Consider the following 25,219-nt stretch of genomic DNA (forward strand, 5'->3'; position numbering starts at 1 on the left):
GCATCGGTGAACCGCGAACAATGGTCATAACTAATGCTGCATCTCCAGAGAGTAAAAGCTGAGTTGATCTCTGCACAGCTTGTTTGCAACACCTGATCATGGAGAGCTCCAAACATGGCTTGGGTCCCCTCTGCTCCTGCAAGGGCAACGTTTATCCCTTTGGGAGGCTAGATCTTTAGGACCTTTGGGTGAATAATTTGGGTAAATGGAAAGTAAATCACTCCAGGGTATAAGTGTCTTAAGTTTATTTCTGGGAACACTTCCAATTTTGGGCTGTAGGGTGGTAACAGGACCTCTGGACTTCAGTCCAATGAATGAACATTGGCAGGTCAGTGAGAGAGTTGGTTTGTGTTTGAACAGCCATGCACCCAGACCCTTGGGCAAGATTTCCAAGGAGTCAGGAAGACTCTGTGAAGATGGCAAAATGGTGGCCTGGACCCAATTCTGGGATTCCCAAACCCTCTTCCAGAACCCCCTGTTTTTAGCAGGATGGGTCGAGGGTGCGGGCTGCTGCAAATTGTAAACACACATTCAGCATTCCCGAACCTGACCAGCTGACATTGTCAGGGAGTTAGGCCATATGTTAAAGGTAAAAGAGTAGGAATAAATGGGTCATTTTCAGAGAAGCAGCCTTGACTAGTAGGCTGCCGCCAGATCAGTGTTTAAACCCCAGCTATTCACAACATATTTTAAGAGTATAGATGAGAGAACTAAATGTAATATCTCCAGGTTTGCACATGATACAAAGCTGGGTGGGAGGGTGAACTGTGAGGAGGATACAGAGATGCTTCATTGTGATTTGGACAAGTTGAGTGAGTAGGCAAATGTGTGGAGCCTAATGTGGATAAACGTGAGGTTGAAAACAGGAAGGCAGATTGTTTTCTGAATGCCATAGATTGGAACAGACAAGGTGCAACAAGACCTGGACGTTCTGATATATCAGTTGCTGAAAGTAAACATGCAGGTGCAGCAGGTGGTGAAGAAATCAAATAGTATGTTGGCTTTCATAGAGAGAGGGTTCGAGTACAGGAGCAGGGATACCTTGCTGCAGTTGTACAGGACCCTGGTGAAACCAAACCTGGAGTATTGTGTGCATTCTGGTCTCTTTATCTGAGGAAGGATATTCTGTCCATGGAAGGAGTTCAACAAGAGTTTACCAGACTGATCCTTGCGATGGCAGGACAGGTATGAAGAGATACTTGGTCAGTTAGGATTATATTCACTGGAGTTTCGAAGAATGAGGGGGAATCTCATAGAAGCCTATAACACTCTAACAGGACCAGACAAGTTGAATGTAAGAAGGATGCTCCCATTGACCAGGGAGTTCCGAATCAGGGGTCATAGTCTAGGAATATGGGGTGGGCCGTTTAGGACTGAGATGAGGAGAAATTTCTTCATTTGTAAGTGGCGAGCCTATGGAATTCTCTCACACAGAAAGTGGTTAAGGGCAAAACAATAAACTTTTCAAGAAGGAATTAGATATAGTTCTTCAGGCTAAAGGGATCAAAGGATATGGAGACAGTGCAGAAACAGGAGTTGGATGATCAGTCATGGTCATATTGAATGACGGAGCAGGCTCGAGGGGCTGAATGGCCTACTCTTGATGCTATTTGCTGTGTTTCTGTAACCGTGGTTCAGGGAACCCCAGAGGGACTAGATGATTGACACTTTTATAGAGCAATATTTATCAAAAATCAAGGAAATAGAAAGTTAATCATTAATTTCACATCTTAATGTTCCTTCAATGTTTATTGATTCTGCTGTGAAGGTGATGAATGGGCATGGAGAGGCGACAGCTTGAAATGAAGGTGTGAAGAAAGCTTAAGATATATATTTATTACTACTTGGGTTCTAAGGCAGAGGTGAAAGGGTTTTTCTTTCATTCCTTTGCACCCACCTCACAGCATTGAGATGAAGGCACTCTGCCAAATCCCAGTTTTCATCACCCACTCCCTTCAGCTTCAGGAAGCAACAACTCTTTCATCACTGGATGTTGCACTGTAGGATCTGACTCTGAAGGGTGTTACTACTTTTACTGTTATGTATAAAGGCAGCGATTAGAGACTCATTGAGACTTATAGCAAGCAGCAGACCCTTTGTCCCAACACACCCACGCCAATCAGGTAGCCAAAATTAATCTAGTCCCATTTGCCAGGATTTGGCCCATATCCCTCTGAACCCTTCCTATTCATATACCTTTTAAATGTTGCAATTGTATCAGCTTCCACCACCACCTCTTGCAGCTCATTCCATACATAAACCACCCTCTGCGTGAAAAGGTTGCCCCTTAGGTCCCCTTTAAATCTTTCTCCTGTCACCTTAAACCTACGCCCTCTAGTTTTGAACCCCCCACCCCCACCTTGGGGAAAAGACCTTGGCTGTTCACCTTATCCATGCCCGTCGTGATTTTAGAAACCTCTGTAAGATCAGCCCTCAGCCTCCTCCAGCAACTGAGCTGAACTTTTCTCTTATTCATTCATGGTACGAGGGCATTGTTGGCTAGACCAGGATTGCCCACCCCATATCTAGATAACAGTTAGCCATAATGCTGTGAGTCTAGAGTCACATGTAGGCTAGACTAGGTAAGAATGGTAATTTCCTTCCTTAAAGGACATTAATTAATCAGATGGGCTTTTCCAAAAACAATGATTTCATGGTCATCATTCGACTCTTAATTCTGAACATTTATTGAATTCATGTTCCAGCATCTGCCATGGTAGGTTTTGAGCCCAGGTCCCCAGAACATTACCTAGACCAACAGGTCCAGTGACAATACCACTAGGCCATCACTTCCCCAATTTAGATAAAGTGGGTCAGAGACATGAGTCATGCCCACCTGAGCTCACTTAAATATGGCTGAACATGGACTTAATGGGCCTTAAAGAGCACTGGTGACCATCTCACAGTTGTCTAATGCTGTCTTCACATTTCTTAAAAATGTACTTCAATGCATCTCTTACAATGAGTTACTTAGAAGTACAGTAATTGTTGTTATACAAACAAAAAAAGCAAGGCCACTGTTCAGCGCTGCAAAGGGGGCGGTGATTGCTTTCCATTAGAAAGATGAAAATTAGACCTTGCAATTATGCATTTGGATGCTACCACCCACTCCTCCCTTCTGCACAGTCATCAGCTCATTATATCATCCTGTTGTTCACCCACATGATATCTGAAAATCACGAACAGTCAATTATATGACAGTTTATAGATTTACCTCTGGCAGTCAATCAAGTAGCACCTTACTCTCACATGTCAGTCTCAACATTTTTGACCATTGGCAAAATTCATCACATTTAGTAAAAAAAGTGCAGAAAAGTAAATACTACTTAAAATCAGGATTTGCTACTAATTTCTTAAGTGCCTATGAGAGCATCTTCTTACTGTTTCTTTTTTGGCAGGATTAATTATATTGCAGTTTTGCAAGCAGATTAGCATGGATTAAAATTCACCAAACAGCACATATTTTTAAATACTATACACCGAAGCAATTTATTACTGCTTTCAGATTATTACCTCTGTGACTTATAAACAGTGTGCATTGATTCCCTCAACACAATCGGATCCAATTTCCTCTTCACTGTACACTCTTTGAGTAAGGGACCAGTGTTTATGTGTGATGAAGATAAAATAAATTGCCCATAAGGAAAAGGCCCACATAGGGAAATATAGTGAGGTATAGTCTCGCTTGATCTTCCACTACAATTTGGCAACAGATTAGCAGAAATCCTGGAGAAACATCCGTTGATTTATCTCACTAGGGGTTCCACTGAAGTTATAAGAAAAGAATGGGAAAGCCCTTGTGGAAATTTCATCTCAAGCTGTCTCAGCGGTTGTCCTCATAATTGCCCAGCACGCTGAAATCATTTAGAAACTGGACTGCGTAGATATTCTTCACAGGCTTGCATTTTCTATTCTGGCGGATTTGTAAATCAGCTTGTAGAGAATGGACACTTTCGCAGTGATGTTTGCAGACCCATGCATGCAGAAAGATAAATGTCAAGTCCTTTTAACTTGCATCATCGCAGATGCAATGCAGGCAGCTATTTGTATCCCTCCTAAAAAATGTTGAGTTCAGTCTTTCACTGAAATAAAGCATTCGGCTAGAAAATCTCCCTGCGCTCTGTCCCCTTGTTACCTTAACCCCCATAAGCCTTTATTGCATTGTCCTCATCCCTTGCCTGCTCGGGCTGTCCACTGTTCAACACTACCGCAGGACTCTTGGTCAAGAACAAAAGCTCAACAGCACAAAGGTTTCAGGCCTCCTTATGCCAGTACCACGACACTTTGGTTCCTCAACCTTCATGTTCGTCAACAACAGGAAGCACTGGAGTCTCAGTTTTCAAGCTGCATTGCAGCAAGATACTCCATTGCAACATCAGATGCAAATAATGGAATGCTTAAAATCAATAATAAACCGTGCTTTAAACTATAAACTGCAGAAGAATTTAAAGAATTTTCTGATCTACTGGAATCCCAGCAGATAGCCCGAACAACATTAGCAGCATTTGTACGATTAGATTATTTTTCACACTTAAAAGACATACCTTAAACATAGTCGCTGTTGTCTGGTACCTCGTACTCAGAATAATTCAACTATGCCATGGTAACAGGGATATTTTCAAATGATTCTCAGGAAGGAAATGGGTAAAATGAATCATAGCATTATGGAAATAGGAATAATTTGAGTACCCAATAGATCTAATCCACATCATTGTCTTTTTATGTAATCTGTTCAAATAGCTGATTATGTAATTTACTTGTATACTGATTTGATATGCCATTTCACATTTTTACAAAATATTTTCTGACCTAGATATGAATTTAGTTAAAAGATGGGAGCAACTGTAATTGTTGCTGCTGAGATGGATCGTGGAAGATTTTTTTTTTGAGGATATTTGTCCGTGGTGGAACAGTCTGAAATGGCACAATATTTTCTGCAGGGACCTAAGGAGCAAGGGTTTAGAGTAAGGTGGAAGAGACGGAGGTTACAAATCTACATGGAAATGATTCACTTTGCTGTGGATGGTAATATTTTGCTCTGCAATAATTGCACATATGCTGAATATGTCCCCACATTCTTGAATTTCCAGCCAGGATTTAGTGTAAAGGTGTTTTAGATGAGATTACTTACAGTGTGGAAACAGGCCCTTCGGCCCAACAAGTCCACACCGACCCTCCGAAGAGCAACCCACCCAGACCCATTCCCCTACATTCGCCTAACACTACAGGCAATTTAGCATGGCCAATTCACTGCACATCTTTGGACTGTGGGAGGAAACCCACGCAGACACGGGGAGAATGTGCAAACTCCACACTTCTGCCTGAGGCAGGAATTGAACCTGGGTCTCTGGTGCTGTGAGGCAGCAGTACTAACCACTGTGCCACTGTGCCGCCCATAAATTTACATAAGCCTACCTGTTCAGTCTAATTGCCCAAGTTTGGTCACCTGTATGAAACTGGCTGCAAGACTAACTTTCGACTAAGCCAGGAACTGAACTCTGAAAATATATCTGATTATATATAATGGGACTTGAAACAATGAGACTTAAAAGGTTTTCGCACAGGGTTCTGGCAAATTGGTATTGCAAGATCATTTGCTGGTTAAGGCATTCCAGAAGCAGAGGACATAGGTAAAAAAGAGAATAAGTTAAGCTGGAAGTTTGGACAGAAATTTATTTTGCAAAAGGTGGAATGAGTAGGAGAAACTGCAAGAAATTCTGGCTAAATGAGATTTTAAAAAAACAAGTAGACAGCCAATACTTGTTTGCTGAAGTGCTTCAGTAAATTATCTGACTTCCTCCTGGTTACCTGGAGAATGCATTTTGCTTGGCAGTATACTCTTGTATTTTCCTCTGTTCATCAACTCTGCAGGTCATTTCATGTCAGCCTTTGGGAAGGATGGATCAGTGTCGATTTTCCTGCTCCTCCATTGCTCCTCCATTGCTACTCCTCCAATGGACTTGGCTCCATTCATTGGTATTTCATCATTGGACTGAGATTTGCAAGACCTGTGCTTTGGAATCTGAGATACACCTCCAAGCGCCACTGTCACCAAAGTCCCTCCATTGCTCCATTCCTGACCTGCTGTGCTTTTCCAGCACCACTCTTATCTAGACTCAGAGTGATAACAGGCAAAGTTTGTATTGTCCTGTATCCGTCAAAATATCGCAGAAGTTCTTTTGACTGTCAGGATGTGTCTTTCTGTCAGCATGTGTCACCAGGGGTCATGTGAATTGGGTGCTTGTTGTTACACAATATTCTTTCAGAAATTTCTTGTTCACGCACAGAACTTGTACTACTGAGCTGATCGATGTAGCTCTCTAATCTTCCATCTTGAGGTTCAAAAGTACCTTCAAGTCGTCTCGGACTGTAAGAACAAGGAGCAGGAGTAAGCAATTCAGCCCTTTGAGCTTGCTGTTTCACTCTACATAATAATGGCTAATTTCATTCCCAGCCTTAACTCCACTTTACTGCCCATTCTCTATAACCCTTTAGCCCTCACCAATTAAAAAGCTGTCTATCTCCTCTTTAAATTTATTCAATGTCCTGCCTTTCACAGATTCACAATCCTTCGAGGGAAGTAATTCTTTCTGTGGTTTAAATCTGACACTCCTCAGTCTAAAGCTATGGCCTCTCATTCTAAATTGCCCCACATGGGAAAATTCACTCCATGTCTACTTTGTCAATTCCTTTCAGCAATTTATATACCTCATTATAACTCCTCCCATTCTTTTAAACTCAAGAGAGTATAGGCCTAAACTGCACAATCTATTAGTTGCTATTCTTGATTGTGTGTGAATAAATCAGCTCTCACCCGTTTGCTATGAACTGGGTTGTGCTTCAGTTGCTATCATCAACTTTTCCACTGTAGGTTTCTGTATTTCTGGTGTACACTGAATGTAGAGACCATATCTTCAATGTGTTTGTATTTGCTTATCCAGTACACTGCTGATCTGGTTTTGGGTTTGCACTTCACCATTTCAAGATTTATCTCTTGGCGAAATTTGTCCTTCATTTCTTTGGGATTGATTGTTCTGCATCTGACTAGCAGATCACCATCCCCCATTGAGATATTGTCTCTGATAGACCTGGCTGTGTACGCTAAATCTCCACAAGGCACCCAGCATCAGTTGCTGAGAGATCATTGTAGCATTGTGCTTACAATGCAGACCATTAAGGGTTAATTGTTAAGGATTGATCAGACATGAGAATAAGCAATTAAAGACAAATAGCAAGCTTTGTGCAAAAAAAAAGCCTGTTTTGAGTGGGAGATAACTGCATAACCATGGCTGGGTTGGAGATGGAAAATTGTGCAGTTAACACAGTGCTACCTGGAAGTGTTTTTCAACCTGTTTTCTGTACAGTGGAATACCTGGAAAATTGCTGAAAGCAGAACAAAATTGTGGTACAGCACAAAACATTAAATTCGGAGTAGCGTTAACACTGGGGACTTGGCTCCATTCATTGGTATTTCATCATTGGACTGAGATTTGCAAGACCTGTGCTTTGGAATCTGAGATACACCTCCAAGCACCACTGTCACCAAAGTCCCTGATGAGCCAAAAGGCAATGTGAGACTCCCTTCTTTAAATGTATCTGAGTAGTTGAACCTAGCCATCTTAATACATATCAATTGTATAAACCAACAATTGATTTGATTTGATTTATTATTGTCACATGTACCTATGTACAGTGAAAAGTTTTGTTTTGCATACAGTACAATCAGATCATACCACACAAAGATCATAGGGTGATTGTACAGAGCGAAGAATACAATGTTACAGCTGCAAAGAAGGTGGACAAAAAGCAAGATTAACGTTAGGTTTGAAGTTTGAGAGTTGCACTCAGAAGTGTAATAACAATTGGGAAGAAACTGTTCTTGAACCTATTGGTACGTGTGTTTAAGCTTCTGTATCTTCTTTCTGATGGAAGAGGTTGAAAGAGATTATAACTGGGGTGGAAGGGGTCTTTAATGATCCTGACTGCCTTTCTATGGCAACAAGAAGTGTAGATGGAGTCCGTGGATAGAAGGTTGGCTTGCATGATGGATTGAGCTGTGTTACACAATTATTAATTCATGTATGTATTGAGTATTTTTAACCCAGTAAATTAGCTGTCTATTGAATGACCATTTAAATGCCTTTAATGCAGAGAATGCAGCACCATTTCTCTTCCTGGCTTGCATTTCAGGGTGAAAACCTAACTCTGAAGCTTTGAGAGTAATCCCTGTAGTCTGATCTGTTTCACATATGTCTCTGTCAGATCTGCTCCACTGGTTAGTGATCACTGTCTTCAATGGACTTCCTCCTACAGCTCATAAATATCTATCAGGAGGACAGTTAGCTCAGTTGGTTGGTGATGCAGAGTACCGCCAATAGCACAGGTTCAATTCCCATCATGAAGGTCCCTCCTTCTCAACATCTCCCCTCGCCTGAGGTGTGGTGACCCTAAGATGAGATGATCAGCAGACATCTCTCTCTAATGAGACAGCAGCCCTGTGATCAAGTAAAATACTGGTGATGTTACTTTAGACATGCATTGAACTTCCCACATTCAGATACAACCACTCGAGGCGATCTTTCTTTAATGGCACGTCTGGTTCCGACTGGTGTTAAAATCTTGGATGCAAATGCTGCCGCTTTCCCCCCCTCTCAGACCAGTGTGGCTTCCAGTCTTTTTGTAGAAGCATCTACTCACAGAGTGACAGGTTTCTCTTTGTCAGCCTTGTCTCTGGACATATTTCTGTTTTGCGTCGATTAAAGATCCTGTTACGTATGTCTAACCACTGGGACTCTCCTGCCTATGTCAGCTTCCACATGTTTGCTGTATGTGGGGGCTGTGAGTGCTCATGTATAGGGTCAAGACAAGAAACTCCTAATCTCTCTCTTACCTCTTGCATCTTGAATCCCAGAGGTGACCCCCAAATCTTTCAGAACCTGGCTTGCTTCTGTAAGTATTGGCATTCTTCTGTCACAATCACAATGCATCTGTCTGTGTTCAACTTTATCCAGCTCTCCTGTCTCACTCCAGGTTGTCATGATCTTTTCTCTTTTATTCACATCTCTGGATATCATCATATATCCCCATGGGCGGCATGGTGGCTCATTGGTTAGCACTGCTGCCTCACAGGCCTCGGGCAACTGTCTGTGTGAAATTTGCACATTCTCCCCGTGTCTGCGTGGGTGTCCTCCAGGTGCTCTGGTTTCCTCCCACAGTCCAAAGCTGTGCAGGTCAGATGAATTGGCCATGCTAAATTGCCCATAGTGTTAGGTGCATCAGTCAGAGGGAAATGGGTCTGGGTGGGTTGCTCTTCAGAGGGTCGGTGTGGACTTGTTGGGCTGAAGGGCCTGTTTCCACGCTGAAGGGAATCTAGTCTAATCTAATGTGTGTCTCACCAGGTTTCTGCTGGAGCACATTAAAGCTGGAAGGTAGACTCAGGGAGTTTGGACTGTCCTAAGTGGGGGGGGGGGGGTGAATATTGTCAACAGTTGACACCCTGCCCTTTATATTGCTGTAGCCCATTTCTGGCATTGAGCTTGCTGCAAACTTCCACCTGCATCAGTGTGATCCCTTCCAGCGATCGTATTTTATGACATGATTAAGATTAGATTAGATTCCCTACAGTGTGGGGAAACAGGCCATTTGGCCCAACAAGTCCACCCAGACCCATTCTTCTACCCTATATTTGCCCCTGACTAACACACCTAACGCTATGGACAATTTAGCAAGGCCAATCCACCTGACTGCACATCTTTGGATTGTGGGAGGGAACCAGAGCACCTGGAGGAAACCCATGCAGACACGGGGAGATTGTGCAAACTCCACACAGACAGTCGCCCGAGGCTGGAATTGAACCCTGGTCCCTGGCACTGTGAGGAAGCAGTGCTAACCACTGAGCCACCATGCCACCCCAGAAGATCCAGGAAGACTCTTAACTCTACATATAGTCTCTCTTACACTATGATGGAAATTATCCAAACTGCAAATTCTGTCACTGTGCTTTGACGTTTTTTCAAGTGTTCCTTTTCTATTCTTTATAAGGGACGTGGATCATTGATTTCATTGCTGGGTTAAAGGAGATGTGAAACACTAGATCTTTCAAATCATCTCACCAAAGTATCTGGGTGCATTTGCACCATCTCTTCAAAGGGTGCTTTTTAATGGGTTCACTGTCTTCAATGCTCAGCCTCCTTCACCTCATGGTTTACTAAGATCATCCACAGTACTTCGCAGCTGCTCAGCCCCTGGTCTGTTTCAATGATGTAGAACATGCAGTTAACATCTTTTCCTTTGTATAACGGCCTGATTTAGGTTACTCCTGGCTGTAGAAACTTATGCTTCCTTACAGTGTGATCATGACACCTTCCAAATGTTCAGTGAAGATATTGTAGCCCTGAGTGGGGCAGATGGAGAGTGGGTGTGATGTTACCTAAGCTCCTGTGTCTATCTTCACCTTCACTTTTATGGCTGTGAGCTCATTTCTCAGCCGCTTCCAGACCTGAATGGTTGTGGGAATTTACTTTCTCTGAACTTTGACATCTAGACAATTCATGTGGTTGTGTGGTTTCATGTATTTATCATATTCTCAAGCTCACTGGCATCTAGGTTATGGACATTTCAGTTTCTTTTCCTGTATATTCACCTTGTTTTTCTATCTCTGGTGACTCCCCTATCATCTTCTCCCTTTGGTTTGCACATCTTTTGCCAGTGACAGAGCTCTCCATAAGCTCTACAGATTGATCCATATGCAGGACATTTCCTCTGTCTGTTAATTCACTAGGTCATCCACAACCCCTGCATGTCTTTCTTCCCCAATTTGGTGTTTATTCTTTTGATAAGGTTTCACTGCGTCAAGCCCTGCTACGTTTCTCTTGGCCTAACTGAGGGCTAGTGGTTTGGCTAGTTGGCACTTGCAGCTGTCTGCTCATACCCTCATATGCTCTGGTAATGTCTACAGCTTACACTATTGTGAGATTATGCTTTCCAATTAGTAATTCTGGGATGTGAGGACCCCAAATTAGTTCATCTATCAGTCTTCCATCGGTGTCCCCAAACCTGTGTTTTCTGACATTTTTCAGTCTTGTTACAAAATTGTCAGCAGGCTCACCCAATCCCCTGTCTGAACCCTTGAAATTCCTATCAGGAGATCTGGTAGTTTGATCTTGTTTGGAGGTGGATGTTGACTCTTTCAAAAATGTTATCCATGTTTCTGCTGTCTTCTGCAGTAAGTTCCCAGCTGTTAAATTAATATAACGCTTGGTTTCCTGCCCAACAGAGGTTTTGCCTGACAATTGTTAGTGCCTTTTAAGAAACTGGTGAATGTCAATCTCTGCTTTTGTTCAAACTTCTCAAATGTCTCCATGACATCACGAGGTGTCAAGTTCATTCTGGCTGTGCATTCGTTCTGTTCAACACTCTGTTTACTGTTTTATTTTCATGAATTCCTGATGAAGATGCTTTTGCCCGAAACGTCGATTTTCCTGCTCCTCGGATGCTGCCTGACCTGCTGTGCTTTTCCAGCACCACTCTGATCTTGACTCTGATCTCCAGCATCTGCAGTCTCGACTTTTGCCTATTTTAATGATGGACCCAGTGTTTTTTTCCCTGGCTCTAATTTGGGTCAATTGCACCAATCACCATTAAATTAATTTAAATGTTTTAGGTTTAGTCACATCTGCCAACAAGTTGTCGTGTAAAACATAATGGTTCAGAACGGGTGAATGGTAGAGACTGTGTTAAGTTGTCCCTAATCTGACAGTGATAAAAACAAGGACTACAAATGCTGGAAACTAGAGTCTAGATTAGAGTGGTGCTGGAAAAGCACAGCAGGTCAGGCAGCATCTGAGGAGCAGGAAAATCGACATTTTGGGCAAAAGCTCTTCATCTGACAATATCTATCGCCTTGGATGGAGGATCTGAGAGTTCAGTTCGACATCCAAATAACATTGGACTCTGGCTTCTGATAGCCCTTGTGATTGTGCTAACTATCCAATGTTAACTGAATTGAATAAGCTTTATTGTCACGTGAACTCGAATTAGTGCAGTGAAAAGTTTGCAATTTAGATTAGATTCCCTACAGTGTGGAAACAGGCCCTTTGAACCAACCAATCCTCCGGAGAGTAACCCACCCAGACCCATTTCCCTCTGATGAATGCACCTAACACTATGGGCAATTTAGCATGGCCACTTCACCTGTTATGCACATCTTTGGACTGTGAGAGGAAACTGGAGCACACCCACAGAAGGTGCAAACTCCACACAGACAGTCACCCAAAGCTGGAATTGAACCTGGGACCCTGATACTGTGAGGCGGCAGTGCTAACCACTGAGCCACCATGCCACCCACCAATGTTTACTTATGGCACCATCTTAGATACAAGGTACCTAGGTACAAATACTTAAGTATTTGGTACAAAACTAAAAGAATAATAAATAGAAGTCCAGCATAAGAATAAAAAGGAAAAAACTGTACACAATTTACATTCTTTCTACCTCAGTCCATGCCAGCACCTAGTCTCCAGACCACACCGGGTTTCAAAACTCAAGCTTCAAAACTCGAGGGCTTGCCTCCAAACTGCAGGGGTCTCGTCTCTGAGACTTGCATTCGGGACTAAACTCCCAACGCCAGTCTCCAGTCTGGGACTCACCTCCCCCCACACTAGCCTCCAGTCTGGGACTCACCTCCCTGCACCAGCCTCTAGTCTGGGGCTCACCTCCCCCCCAACCAGCCTCTAGTCTGGGGCTCACCTCCCCCCACCAGCCTCCAGTCTGAGACTCACCTCCCTGCACCAGCCTCCAGTCTGGGACTCACCTCCCTGCACCAGCCTCCAGTCTGGGACTCACCTCCCTGCACCAGCCTCCAGTCTGGGACTCACCTCTGGTCTGTGACACGCCTCCTGTGCCTTCCTCCGGTCTGAGACTAACCTCCCGTGACAGTCTGCAGGTCTGGAATCGCCTCTCCGATTTCCCTCTGAGTAAGTTTAAAATGTTAACGGTTTTTAAAAAAGCACTCAAGAGAAGAGAAGAGAAATGGACGGGACACCCACTCCACCGTTGTGTTGGGCAGAAGGTGGGGCAGAGAAGCTCCAGATGGTACATCCTACTTTAGCACCATCTCTGCAATAAAGTACAAATTGGTGTTGGGACTGATGCCCCTTGTTGAAACTCAAAGGGGTTCATCCTCTCCCACTGTGAACCATCAGGCCTTTGGACTCAGCCATCTCTCTCCAATCCGAGAGCAGCCATGTGGTCTTGTAGGACTAGGGTGTCTTTTCTGGGATTTTTTAAAATATCAGTTTTAGAGACAATATTTCAAAATAGTGGCATATAACATTGATTATGTTAATGAAATTTTTTTAGGTCAGACAGTTCTTCAGTGACATTGTAGTAACACTATAATAATTATAGTATTCCTCCAATAATTATTCAAGTTAATACAGTATTTTTCAGACAGCAGGGGGACCCCTGCAGTGTTAATTGGAAATTGTTTGTACTCTGGTGGTATGCAACAGGAAAATTAAACATTGCAGGCCATTTGCTTATTTTTGGCTCCAAATAAACTAGGACCGATTTTTAGCTTAGAAAGAGCAGAGTTTGAAAGTTTTGTTGGAGATCTGATTGGTGTCAGAAGTAAGTATAAATACCATGGTAGAGAAGAGCTTATTAGAGCAGTTAAGGGAATAGATTACCCCTGCAGAAAAGATTAGATTTTGAAACTTCCAAACCAAGAGTGTTTGGTTAGAAATCTGCTGATTATTTGAAGCTTTGAAAACCTAAGCTTATAGTTTTGTGAGTCTTTGTGGGAAAATACTTCACAGCCTCGGGAAGAAATTATGAAAAATGTGCTAAGTCAAACTTAAATATTTGATATGGAGGGTTAAGTTATGAATTTATGTCTTTGCACTGGATAGTATCAGTGTTTTTGCTGTGTGTTTTAAGATCTTTCTGACTGTGTTCTACATCTAGACAGCTTGGTTTGTTTTTTATTAGTTTTCATTTTTTGTGTCAGACTCTTCCATTATTAAAGAAACTCTGTAGCCTTTGCAACTACATTTCGCTAACTGCGTTGTTGTGTTGCCATAGTTTTACCAGACCATAGTCACTGCTCTCTCATGAGAGAGAAGTGACTGGTGGTGATTTAACCTGAGGGCCACCGGACCTCAGGTGAGGGAAGAGGTTGAGAAGGAGAGTCCTTCATGGGAACCTCAAACCGGTCTTGGGAATTGAACCCACACTGTTTGGTATTGCACTGCTCGGCACACCAACAATCCAGCCAGCTGAGTTAAACCAATTCCCTTCACTAACTGGCCACCACAGTAACCGAAGAAAACATATGATCTATCAAGGTTGAACACAAAAGGTGCTGGAGATCGGCTCAGCTAGGCTCAAAATGTTTGCTTGCTTTCTCTCCATGGTTGCTGCCTGACCTGCTGTGATCTCCAGCATTTTTTGTTTTCAGTTCAGATTCTAGCATCTGTCACACCAGATTTCATTCTGGGCTCTAACATGTTTGACCTGTCCAGCAGTATCATCAGCTAAGTTCACATCACCATTTAATACATGAGCTGTTAAATGTAAATTCTCTTGTGAAAGGTACACATGCAACAAATAAGTTGCACACAGCATAAAAGTCACTTGAAGGTCTTCTTGAAAGGAGGTCACTGAGTTGCTTTTTTTTTAACTTGTAAGTATCCAGCTGGTAATAGACCTGAAAATTAAATATTTTCAAGCTCCCATGCTCTGACGTAAACGATGGGTTTAGTGAAAATTCAAATTGAACAAGTTGCTACAATAGATACAATCTGCAATGCTGCCTAGATGAAGGGCTCTTGCTTGAAATCTCCATTCTCCTGCTCCTGGGATGCTGCCTGACCTGCTGTGCTTTTCCAGCAGCTCACTCTTGACTCTGATCTCCAGCATCTGCAGTCCTCACCGCCCAGGAACCCTCCAACCACAAGGGATGAAATCAGATTTCTCCAGTTTCCTCATTTCCCCTCCCCCCCCCACCTTGTCTCAGTCAAATCCCTCGAACTCAGCACTGCCTTCCTAACCCGCAATCTTCTTCCTGACCTCTCCGCCCCCACCCCCACTCCGGCCTATCACCCTCACCTTGACCTCCTTCCACCTATCGCATTTCCAACGCCCCTCCCCCAAGCCCCTCCTCCCTACCTTTTACCTTAGCCTGCTGGACACACTCTCCTCATTCCTGAAGAAGGGCTCATGCCCGAAACGTCAATTCTCCTGCTCCTTGGATGCTGCCCGACCTGCTGCGCTTTTCCAGCAACACATTTTCAGCTCTGATCTCCAGCGTCTGCAGTCCTCACTTTCTCCTATGTCCTGAAATGACAAGTTGAAGGCTAAAAAACGTGTTGTGAAGTATTCCTTGTTTAATCAGAAACAAAAACAGAAATTGCTGGTAAAGCTCAGCTGGTCTGGCAGCATCTGGGCAGAGAAATCAGACTTAACCCTTCTTCATAAACGTTGTTTAATCATGTTGATGTGTGAAAATCGTTGTTGTGTAGCAAAAGTCAGTGAATTTGATGCTTTCCCTTCACATTGTCCTTCACTCACCTCACATATGCATTTACACACCGTTAATTTATATCTCAATAGTGAGAATGTAATGTACTTGAGTGGAGACTGGAAATGGCAGGGGAGTTATATCGCTTTATTATAAATTAATAGAAATATTCCACTCTGGGAGAGTTCCTGTCATTCACTTTAAAGTAATTGTGGCAGTTGCATGTAGTATACATAAAACACATTGCAGTGTCTTGCCAAATCTCCTTGATAGCACCTTCTAAACCAACAAACTCTTTGACCTTAAAGGGCAAGAAGAGTGGACAATTGGAGCGCTCCACCCAGCAAATTATGCCCCACCTGTGAAAGTTCACGGATTCGCAAGCCCCACATCTCCTTCGATCATCACGGGCATTGGTAGAGAATTGGCTCATGGGCAAGAATCAGCAAATAGGGATAAGGAATTCTTTTTCAGATTGGTAATCCATGACCAGTAGGATTCCACAGGGATCAGTGCTGGGGCCACGACTGTTTTGCAATACATACATTAATGACTTGGAGGAAGGAAGTGAATTTACTGCAGCCAAATTTGCAGACAACACCAAAACAGGGGGTAAGGCAGGTTGCGAGAGGGTGACATATATGAGTGTCTAGTGTCTGCACCCAAAGTAGTTTTGCTGGTGATAGCATGTGGGTGCAGTTTGGTGCACTATTTCAGTACCACCTGAGTGACCAGAGATTTGGAGAGCATGCACAAGAAGAATGGAATGGAGGTGTGATTCCGTAACTATTAGGACATCGTAAGTAGCTTTCTGAAATGTAAGCAGTCACTGGTTGAGAATGGTTGAAGGAAAAAGATGGGTTGCTGCCCCGATAGACAGCATTAACTAACATCCATGTCACTTTCAGCCCTTCCATCACACCCTGGCTACCATCAGCAAGACAACTTGAATAGAAATAGGATTCTACTCAAATCTTCTATGGGTAGATTTTTCACCACCAATCTGTCTGGTAATACTTGTCTACAGGCTTACTCATTTTCAGGGGAGTAGGATTAACCACAAACTCTTCAAGAGAAGAGATACTTCCATAAGACATAGGAGCAGAAATTAGGCCATTCAGCCCATCGAGTGTGCTCTGCCATTCAATCACAGCTGATAAGTTTCTCAACCCCATTTTCCTGCCTTCTCCCCATCACCCTCAATCCCCTTTTCCATCAAGACCCTATCTATCTCTGACTTAAAGGCACTCAATGACCTGGCCTCCACAGCCCTTTGTGCTATGAGTTCCACAAATTCACCACCCTCTGGCTGAAGAAAATTCCACCTTATGTCAGTTCTAAAGGTTGTCTCTTCATTCTGAGGCTGTGCACTACCTCCCCCCCCCCCCCCCCCCCCCCCCCACACCCCACCCTAAGGCCTAGTCTCTCCTACTAATGGAAACATTTTCTCCACATACACTTCATCCAGGCTTTTCTAAATTCTAGATGATGAAAACATGTTTGCAAGCCTCTGTAAAATGTCAGATTGGGCGCAGAACTTCAATGTAAGCAGATTATTAACAAGAAAAATGATGTACATGCATCTGTCTGTGTGGAGTTTGCACATTAGTTAGGGGTAAATGTAGGGGAATGGGACTGGGTGGGTTGCCCTTTGGAGGGTTGGTGTGGACTTATTGGGCTGAAGGGCCTGTTTCCACACTGTCGGTAATCTAAAAAAAATGCACAAGCATCTAGTGTCTGCGACCTGAATAGTTTCATGAGTGATCACACATGGGTGCAGTTGGATGCACTATTTCAGTACTACCTGAGTCACCAGAGATTGTGAGTGTGTGTGAATGTGTAAGTTTCAATGAGAAAGCTCTCAACCTTCTCGACTCCAACGTGTTCAGATCCAGTATCTTCAACCACTCCTCATATGACAAGTCCTTCATTCCCAGGATCATTCTTAAAACCTCCTCTGGATTGCATTGCTATGCGTCTGGAGTCACGTATAGGTCAGACCAGGTAAGGACAGCAGATTTCCTTCCCTGAAATGATGTAGATGAGTTTTTACAACAGTTGACAATAGTTATAAGACTGCTTTTAGGCCAGATCTTTATTCTGGATTATTTATTGAAGTAGATTCAAACTCAGGACCCCAATACATTGTCTTGAATTTCTGGATTGCTAGTCCAATGACATCACCACTGCCTTCCCCATTATCCTTAAACTGCGTCAAATGTTATTTCATGGAGCATGTGGATAATAAGAATATTTCTTAAACATTCAATACATTGACTCTAATTTTCTGTTTAAACTTTCCTAATGAGCTGTACAATAATTTCAAGTGTGACATTTGCACTTCAGTCAAAGCCATCCTAGCTTTAGGTGTTTTCTAATCAACCTGTTCAGAGATGTTATTACACACCTCTGGAGTAGGTGGGGCTTGAACCCACACATCCTAGGCTCAGGAGCAGAGCACTATCACTGTACCACCACCTGGATCACACATAAAGGTAGTCCTTAGGTTGTGAGTGGGTTCTGTTCAGGAGTCCATTCATAAGTCAAACGGTACGCAGGTTGAGGCACAATGTAGAACAATGGAAAGTGGCTGTTTGTAAGTATGATTAGATTCTCTACAGTCTGGAAACAGGGCATTTGGCCCAACAAGTCCACACCTACCCTTCAAAGAGTAATCCACCCAGACCCATTCCCTCTGACTAACGCACTTAACACTATGGGCAATCTGGCATGGCCAATTCACCTAACCTGCATATCTTTGGACTGTGGGAGGAAACCGGAACACACCCGCAGGGAGAATGTGCAGACCACAAACAGACACCCAAGGCTGGAATTGAACCTGGGACCCTGATGCTGTGAGGTAGCAGTGCTAACCACTGAGCCACTGTGTCGTATAGGAAATGTTCATATGTTAGATCTTTAAAATTACACACATTCGTAAGTATGACTGTTCCTCAGTCAGACATTCGTATATCAGGCAATCCCTGTGTGCTGTTAGTAACTATTGGTAAAATTTAAATTTTTTTGAATAGTAGTTGTTTAGAGTAGTTTATTTTATAGAATTTATTACATTACTTTAACCTTCCTCTGCAGCTAATTATGTACCCAACAAACCTCTTACGTTTGTCCAAATGAAACTTCTAAATTACAAGCATCTGACTGATGTAGGAAAATTATTTTCCGAATCCTAATTTTGAAAAGGAGGGGGAGAAAACTCCTTTGGTGGACAGACCGCATCTTGTAATGATGCTGCGATATCCAAAATATGCAAAACAGTTTGATGTGTTTATCACTGCTGTGCCTGTTAATTCTTTGTCGACTGTTCTAAAACCATACATTAGAGTAACAGTGTCTTCTGTCCCCAGGCAAAAGAGATGCGGCAGATGGTGAAGCTGGAAGCAGAGATGGCTCGCAGACCAGCAACAGTGGTCTGAATTCCCCCGAAACTGACTGAGACCAATGCCATACGATGAATAGTAATGTGCAAACTACCAATATTAACAGCAATTTTGCCATCTCTTCTTACCTCACAAATCTACTGTAGCCAGCAACTTTCTGCATCAAAAGGATCTACGTATCTCAAGTCAATGGCTTTGATGTTACGAGCACTTTAAAGGTTGCTGATTCTACTTAGTATGTGTCCAAATCTGAATCACTGTCTTCTGGTAAAGGTAACCAGCCTAGAAATGCTGGCAGGGTTAGGATTTCATTTCATTTCATTAAAATCCATAGGTTGGAAAATGGCTATTCCAGCAAAGTGGAGATAAAGTCACAAAATTATAAATGTTATACACAGTAAGAACATTACTAAATTAGTTAGAACACATTTTATTGCTTGCCGAGAAATATCCTACATTAGGTCTGCATATATTGCCAATAAATGTTCAGAATCCTAGACATTTAGATTGATCTACCAGAGCCCCACCATGTCACAATGACTGTGATCCTGCATTCCCTCTCCAATTTGGAGCTTCCAAGGACCAATTGCTGTTACAATTACTCAGTCTTGTTTGTCATAAGTGGACAACCTAACCCAAACGTGATGATCCTTCTAGCCCAGTGACCAGAATTGATCACAAAAGTGGCTTTACACAGCAAATTAAACATCGTCATTTCAAATCGGAGCATTGTTTCAACCATTCATGTAAATGTTGAGCTCTTTGCATGGTCTTGCACAAGTAACTAGCTTTTAGTTTACAACGGATTGCTGCATGTTTTTACTCCCTTGAAGTTGTTGGCGTGCTACCATTCAGCATTAGACTGCCTGAAATACTGGTAGCTTTGTCCTCAAAGCGATGAAGCTAACATGTATATTGATAGCTTTCCCAAAGGTAATACCAAGGAATCCATCTGGAAATAATTCATTATATCCAGTACCTGGAACTGTCCAGGATGCATTTATGGATCTTTGTCAGGGGTTGTTGGTAAGGGAAAATCCTTGTTGAGAATGTTGATAGACACAAGTTTTGTTTTCTAAAAAAAAAGAAAATATGTAAAACACATACACAACCATTGCATTTCTTACTTTGCAATATGTGAACACTATAAGACAAAGTGGATTCAGACCAAGTTAATGTACTTTATAATAAAACAAGAAAATAAATCAGATGAGGAATGTTGAATCAGGGAATTTATTTAATATTCTAAGCACATAATGTGAACAAAACAAGTTTTATTACACTGGTGCCAGAAAGTCGGACATCTTTTTGTAATCAAATATAGGTAGCAAAGTATTCAACAAAGTTTGCTGAAGTTTGGGGCTACTGTAGCAAAGAGTCTTGTAGTCCAAACAGCATATACGAAACAAAAATACACATCTGTGCAAAGCAGATATTCACCAAATTGTTCTACTTTAAGCATATAGTACTTATCAGAGCAAAATTTGAAGGGCAACCTTAATATTGCCCGATTCAGCACAGAGACCTGAGCAATCCCAGATCTTATATGGCAATATACCTTCACACTATTAACTAAAAGGACATCTTAAGTGATGCTGCATAAAACAAAACAAAACAAATCAAAGATTTTCTGTAGCTCAGTGTAGCTAATAGTTATAGTACACCATATGTACACCATATTATTTCATGCTTTGGGAGAAGGTTCAAATCTGTGTCTTAAGAAGTATTTGAAATGCTCTTGCCAGACGATAACATGCATCCATCACCCAAATAAACTTCCCAAAAATGTTTGTAGCATTACACAAGAGAGGGTAAATGAACACTTGTCTACCAGAGCAGAAATGTTGAAATGTACCATGATGAAATATTGTATGTAAATATGTATTTAATTCTATAATATCATTTAAGACCAAAATGTGTTTTAAGGCATATCGATTATCTTAAGGGCTGTGTGGTCGTGTAATACTTGCAGACTTGCTAAGAATATATTTGTTTCTGAGAATGCAATTTCGTGTTATCAGCCATTTTGAGGGATTCTTCTCCAGCAAGCCATTTTTAACCCTCTTAACACAAATAGCTTTTACAACATATCAATTATGGTATTGTATATGTAAGGTGATATTCCTAAAATGTAATGTGTACTACTGTAACAGTTCTTTTAATGTGCCACTGGTATACCTAACTGATGTAGGTGGGTTACTGGGAATTGCTGCTTTCACAAAGAAATGAAGTGCAATGTTGAAACAATTTGAATTATCTAAATTCTGCAACTCGGGTATATAGTTTTTAAAAACAAAAGTACACAAATTCTGTTCTGTTTGCTGGTAGATACTGTCTATAAATGGCTGTTCTGTTTTATATCAGGTAACTGTCCTACTGCTTATATATAATTAGTTATGTAGGTTTACTGAAAAAGCAGGCTGTTTTACAGGTATCACTAACATGTATTGGTTTTGTTTAAATATATATATATATTTAGAAAAGAGATTTGGTGAAGGTGTTTTATATTTATATTATCTGTCAAATTAAAAGGTAGAAAATCATGAACTCTTAATTGATGTTCCCAGAATTCTTTAATACGATTTTATAGTTTCTGTACCCCATTATAAATAAATGATAAAAGTTGAGCAGTGACTTAATGATTCGAGTGTTTTTGATGTGACTGTGGCAGTGTTTGCAACAAAAATGATTTCTCAGCGTCGAGAACACTTTGAAAGTTTTGGTCCCATTATCGAAGGAAAGATATACCGAAATAAAAACACAGAGCTGCAGGATGCTGGAAATCTGAAACACAAGCAGCATCTGTAGAGAGAGAAGTAGAATTAATGTTTCAAGTCCAGTGACCCTTTGTAAGAACAGAGTCCGTCTCTCTTCCTACCTATGCCGAGTTTCTCCAGCACTTTCTGTTTGTGTGAAAGGTGTACTGACATTGGAGGACGTTCAGAGAAGATTCATAGCGTTCATCTCAGATATGGAGGGATTATCTTACGAGGAGAGGTTGTGTAGGTTGGGTCTGTACTCATCGGAATGTAGAAGAATGAGAAACAAGTTAATTAAAACTTAAAGAATCTTTAAGGGCCTTGACAGCATAGGTGTGGAGCAGTCATTTCCCATCATGGGAGAGACTAGGACCAAGGTCTTAATCTCAAATTAAGGAGTCATACAGCACAGAAACAGACCCTTTGGTGCAACCAGTCCATGCTGACCATAATCACAAACTAAACTAGTCCCACCCTGCCTGCACTTGGCCCATATCCCTCCAAACCTTTTTTAATCATGTACTTACCTGAATGTCTTTTAAACATTGTAATTGTACCTGTATCCACCACTTCCTCTGGAAGTTCTTTTCACACACAAATCACTCCCTGTGTAAAAAAACGTTGCCCCTCGTGTCTTTTTAAATATTTCTCCTCTAACCTTAAAAATATGCCTCCTAGTTTTGAACTCCCCTACTCCAGGGGAAAGACCCTTGCTATTCATCTTATCTATGGCCGTCATGATTGTATAAACGTCTATAAGCTGACCCCTCAACCCCTATACTCCAGTGAAAGAAATTCCAGGCTATCCAGCCCCAAAACCCTCCACTCCTAGCAACATCCTGTTAAATCCTTTTCTGAACCCTTTCCAGGGTCATTGATTTAAGATAGAGAGGAGGAACAATTCCTTCTCTGAGGGTGGTGAATCTATGGAATCCTTCAGTGCAGAGGGTTGTTGAGGGCTGATCATTAAATATACTGAATGAATTGAATTTATTGTCACGTGTACCGAGGCACAGTGAAAAGCTTTGTCTTGTGAGCAGTACAGGCAGATCACAGAGTTAAGTAGCATAGATAAGCAAATAATAGGTAAACAGCAGCAAAAACAAAAACACATGTGAATGTTAAGATTTTGTGAGTCCATTCAGTATTCTAACAACATTAGGGTAGAAACTATTACAAAACCAGCTGGTGTGTGTTCAGGCTTCTGATTCTGTATAAGAAGGTTGTAGAAAAACATTGACAGGGTAGGATGGGTCTTTGAGAATGCTGGTGGCCTTTCCTTTACAGCGGGCCTGGTAGATGGATTCTATAGATGGGAGGTTGGCCTTTGTGATTGTCTGAGCCGGGTTCACCACCCTCTGTAACCGTCTCTGATCTTCAATGGAGTTGCCATACCAGGTAGTGATATATTCAAGACTGCAATAGATTTTTAATCAATATGAGAATCAAAGGTTATGGGGAAAAAGCAGGAAAGTGGAGTTTAGGATTATCAGATTAGCCATTGAGTGTGAAATAGAGATTGCGGGCTGAATGCTCCTACTTCTCTTCTGATGTCTTTTGGCCTTGAAAACTTCAGCTTGAAATTAGGAAAAGGCATGTTTTGCATCTAAACAACTTCAACTGTGAAAGAAATGAGAGCTGATCTCTGTTTTCCTGAAGATAACTCTGTGAAACCTTCTAAATCCATCTGGATCAAGAGTGACAGGTGAATCATGCCACTTCTGTAATAATATTTCATCTATCCTTTTTAAGTGGCAAAATAAACCAATTTCACTGATACACATGCAACATGTTTGGAATGTGGTTGTGAAGTATTCAATCCTGCCCAATCACACTTAGAATTCCTCAGTGTCCTCAGCCCAACCATCTTCAGCTGCTTCATCAGAAAGTCAGAAGTGGGAATGTTTACCAATGATTCACAGTGTTCAGCACAATTCCCAACTCCTCAGACATTGAACCAGTCCATGTCCAAATGCTGCAAGGTCTGGTCGATATCCAGGTTTGGGCTGACAAATGGCAAGTAACATTCATGCCAAGCAAGTACCAGGCAATGACCATCTCCAACAGGAAAGAATCTAACCAACATCCCTTGACATTCAATGGCATTACCATTACTGAATCTCTCACTGTCAACATCCTTGGAGGGCTGAGATGCAGTGGGAATACTCCTCACTTGTCTTGATGAGTGCAGCGCCAATAACATTCAAAAAGCTTGACACATCCTGGACAATACAGCTTGCTTGATTGCCACCACATTCACAAATGTCCAAACCCTCCACCACCGATGCTGAGTAGCAGCTGTGTGTGCCATCTACAAGATGCACTGCAGAAATTCACTAAGCCTCCTTAGACTGTACCTTCCAAGTCCGCAACTACTTCCGAACTTGAAGGACGAGGGCAGCAGATACCTGGGAATACCACCGCCTGCATGTTCCCCTCCAAGACACTCACCATCCTGACTTGGAAATCTATCGCCTTCACTGTCACTAGGTCAAAATCCTGGAACTCCCTCCCTAACAAATGCAACGGTTCAACAAGGCAGCTTACTACCACCTCCTCAGGGGCAATTCTACATGGCCACTAAAAGTCAAGCCTGGCCAGCAAAACACACATATCCTAAATGAATAAAAAAAAATGCTTTCATGACCAAAATGAGGAAAACAAATCAGCATTCTAACTATTGATGCACCTCTTAAAGATAATGCTAGGTTAAAAATCTAAGATGCTTTTATCATTTGTATTCAGTGGCTTGCCTAAGTTCATATTTTATACTCCTTTATGCAGTGAAGAGTGTTAATGTTGAGGGTGGCAAATGGGGTTGTCAGTAAAATGGGCTGCTTGGTTCTGATGGATTGAATTTCTTGAGAGTTGCTGGAGCTGCAGTTATCCAGACAAGTGTGGAATATTCCAGACATGTCCTTGCAGATGGCGGTCAGATTTTGGGAATCAGGAGATGTAAAATTCTTAGCCTTCAACCTGTTCTTTTAGCTATTAAGTTGTTTTATCTTTCGTTAAATTGTGGGTAATGGTAACTCCCAGGGTGTAGATGGAAGAAACTCTAATTAATTAGCAGTTATTTATATACATTTTAATATTTTTTCATGTGGAACTTTCAACCAATGCCTCTGCTGATGGCATGAATCCAACAGTCTGTCACAACATATGCCATCTTGTTCATTTTACATTTCAAACTAATGTGAGCATCAGTATTAAAATGTAGTCTTTGTTAGCCACAATCAGTGCCTGGAAATGTTATTAATCCATCAAAACATCAGTAGGGTTGGACTTGCACAGAAGTTTAAAGTGAGTGGGAATTTGCATCACAGTACAACAAATGCTAATGAATTCAGGGAGTGTGCCCATTGAAACTTAAAGGGCTACATTTTGTGAAGTAAGGTTTTCACCACTGAGCTCAAAGAAGGTTGCTCGGAAAAGTTTTGTAACCTCTGTAGCATGCATTACCCCATTTCCAATAGATGCTTAAATCTGCTTAAATACTTTAAGACAAAAAATGTGGTGCTGGAAACGCACAGCAAGTAAGG

The 25,219-nt window shown here is 41.9% G+C and overlaps 1 protein-coding gene and 1 long non-coding RNA gene across 16 annotated transcripts in view; one reads left to right on the forward strand and one right to left on the reverse strand.

Moving 5' to 3' along the window:
* LOC140483306 (uncharacterized) overlaps positions 1 to 4,602 on the reverse strand; it is a 130,890-nt gene extending 126,288 nt beyond the window's left edge. Inside the window, exon 1 of the long non-coding RNA XR_011961929.1 lies at positions 4,545 to 4,602. This is a non-coding gene — a long non-coding RNA (uncharacterized lncRNA). The remainder of the gene's footprint in view (positions 1 to 4,544) is intronic.
* plcb4a (phospholipase C, beta 4a) overlaps positions 1 to 21,546 on the forward strand; it is a 560,059-nt gene extending 538,513 nt beyond the window's left edge. For all 15 annotated transcript variants that reach the window (XM_072581470.1, XM_072581466.1, XM_072581480.1 and 12 more), the window contains one exon: positions 18,886 to 21,546. In XM_072581470.1, the coding sequence (XP_072437571.1) occupies positions 18,886 to 18,974 (89 nt within the window). In that variant the 3' untranslated portion in view covers positions 18,975 to 21,546. The remainder of the gene's footprint in view (positions 1 to 18,885) is intronic.
* Positions 21,547 to 25,219: the final 3,673 nt, after the last annotated feature.

This window comes from Chiloscyllium punctatum, chromosome 11 (assembly GCF_047496795.1).
Source record: "Chiloscyllium punctatum isolate Juve2018m chromosome 11, sChiPun1.3, whole genome shotgun sequence".
NCBI lineage: Eukaryota > Metazoa > Chordata > Chondrichthyes > Orectolobiformes > Hemiscylliidae > Chiloscyllium > Chiloscyllium punctatum.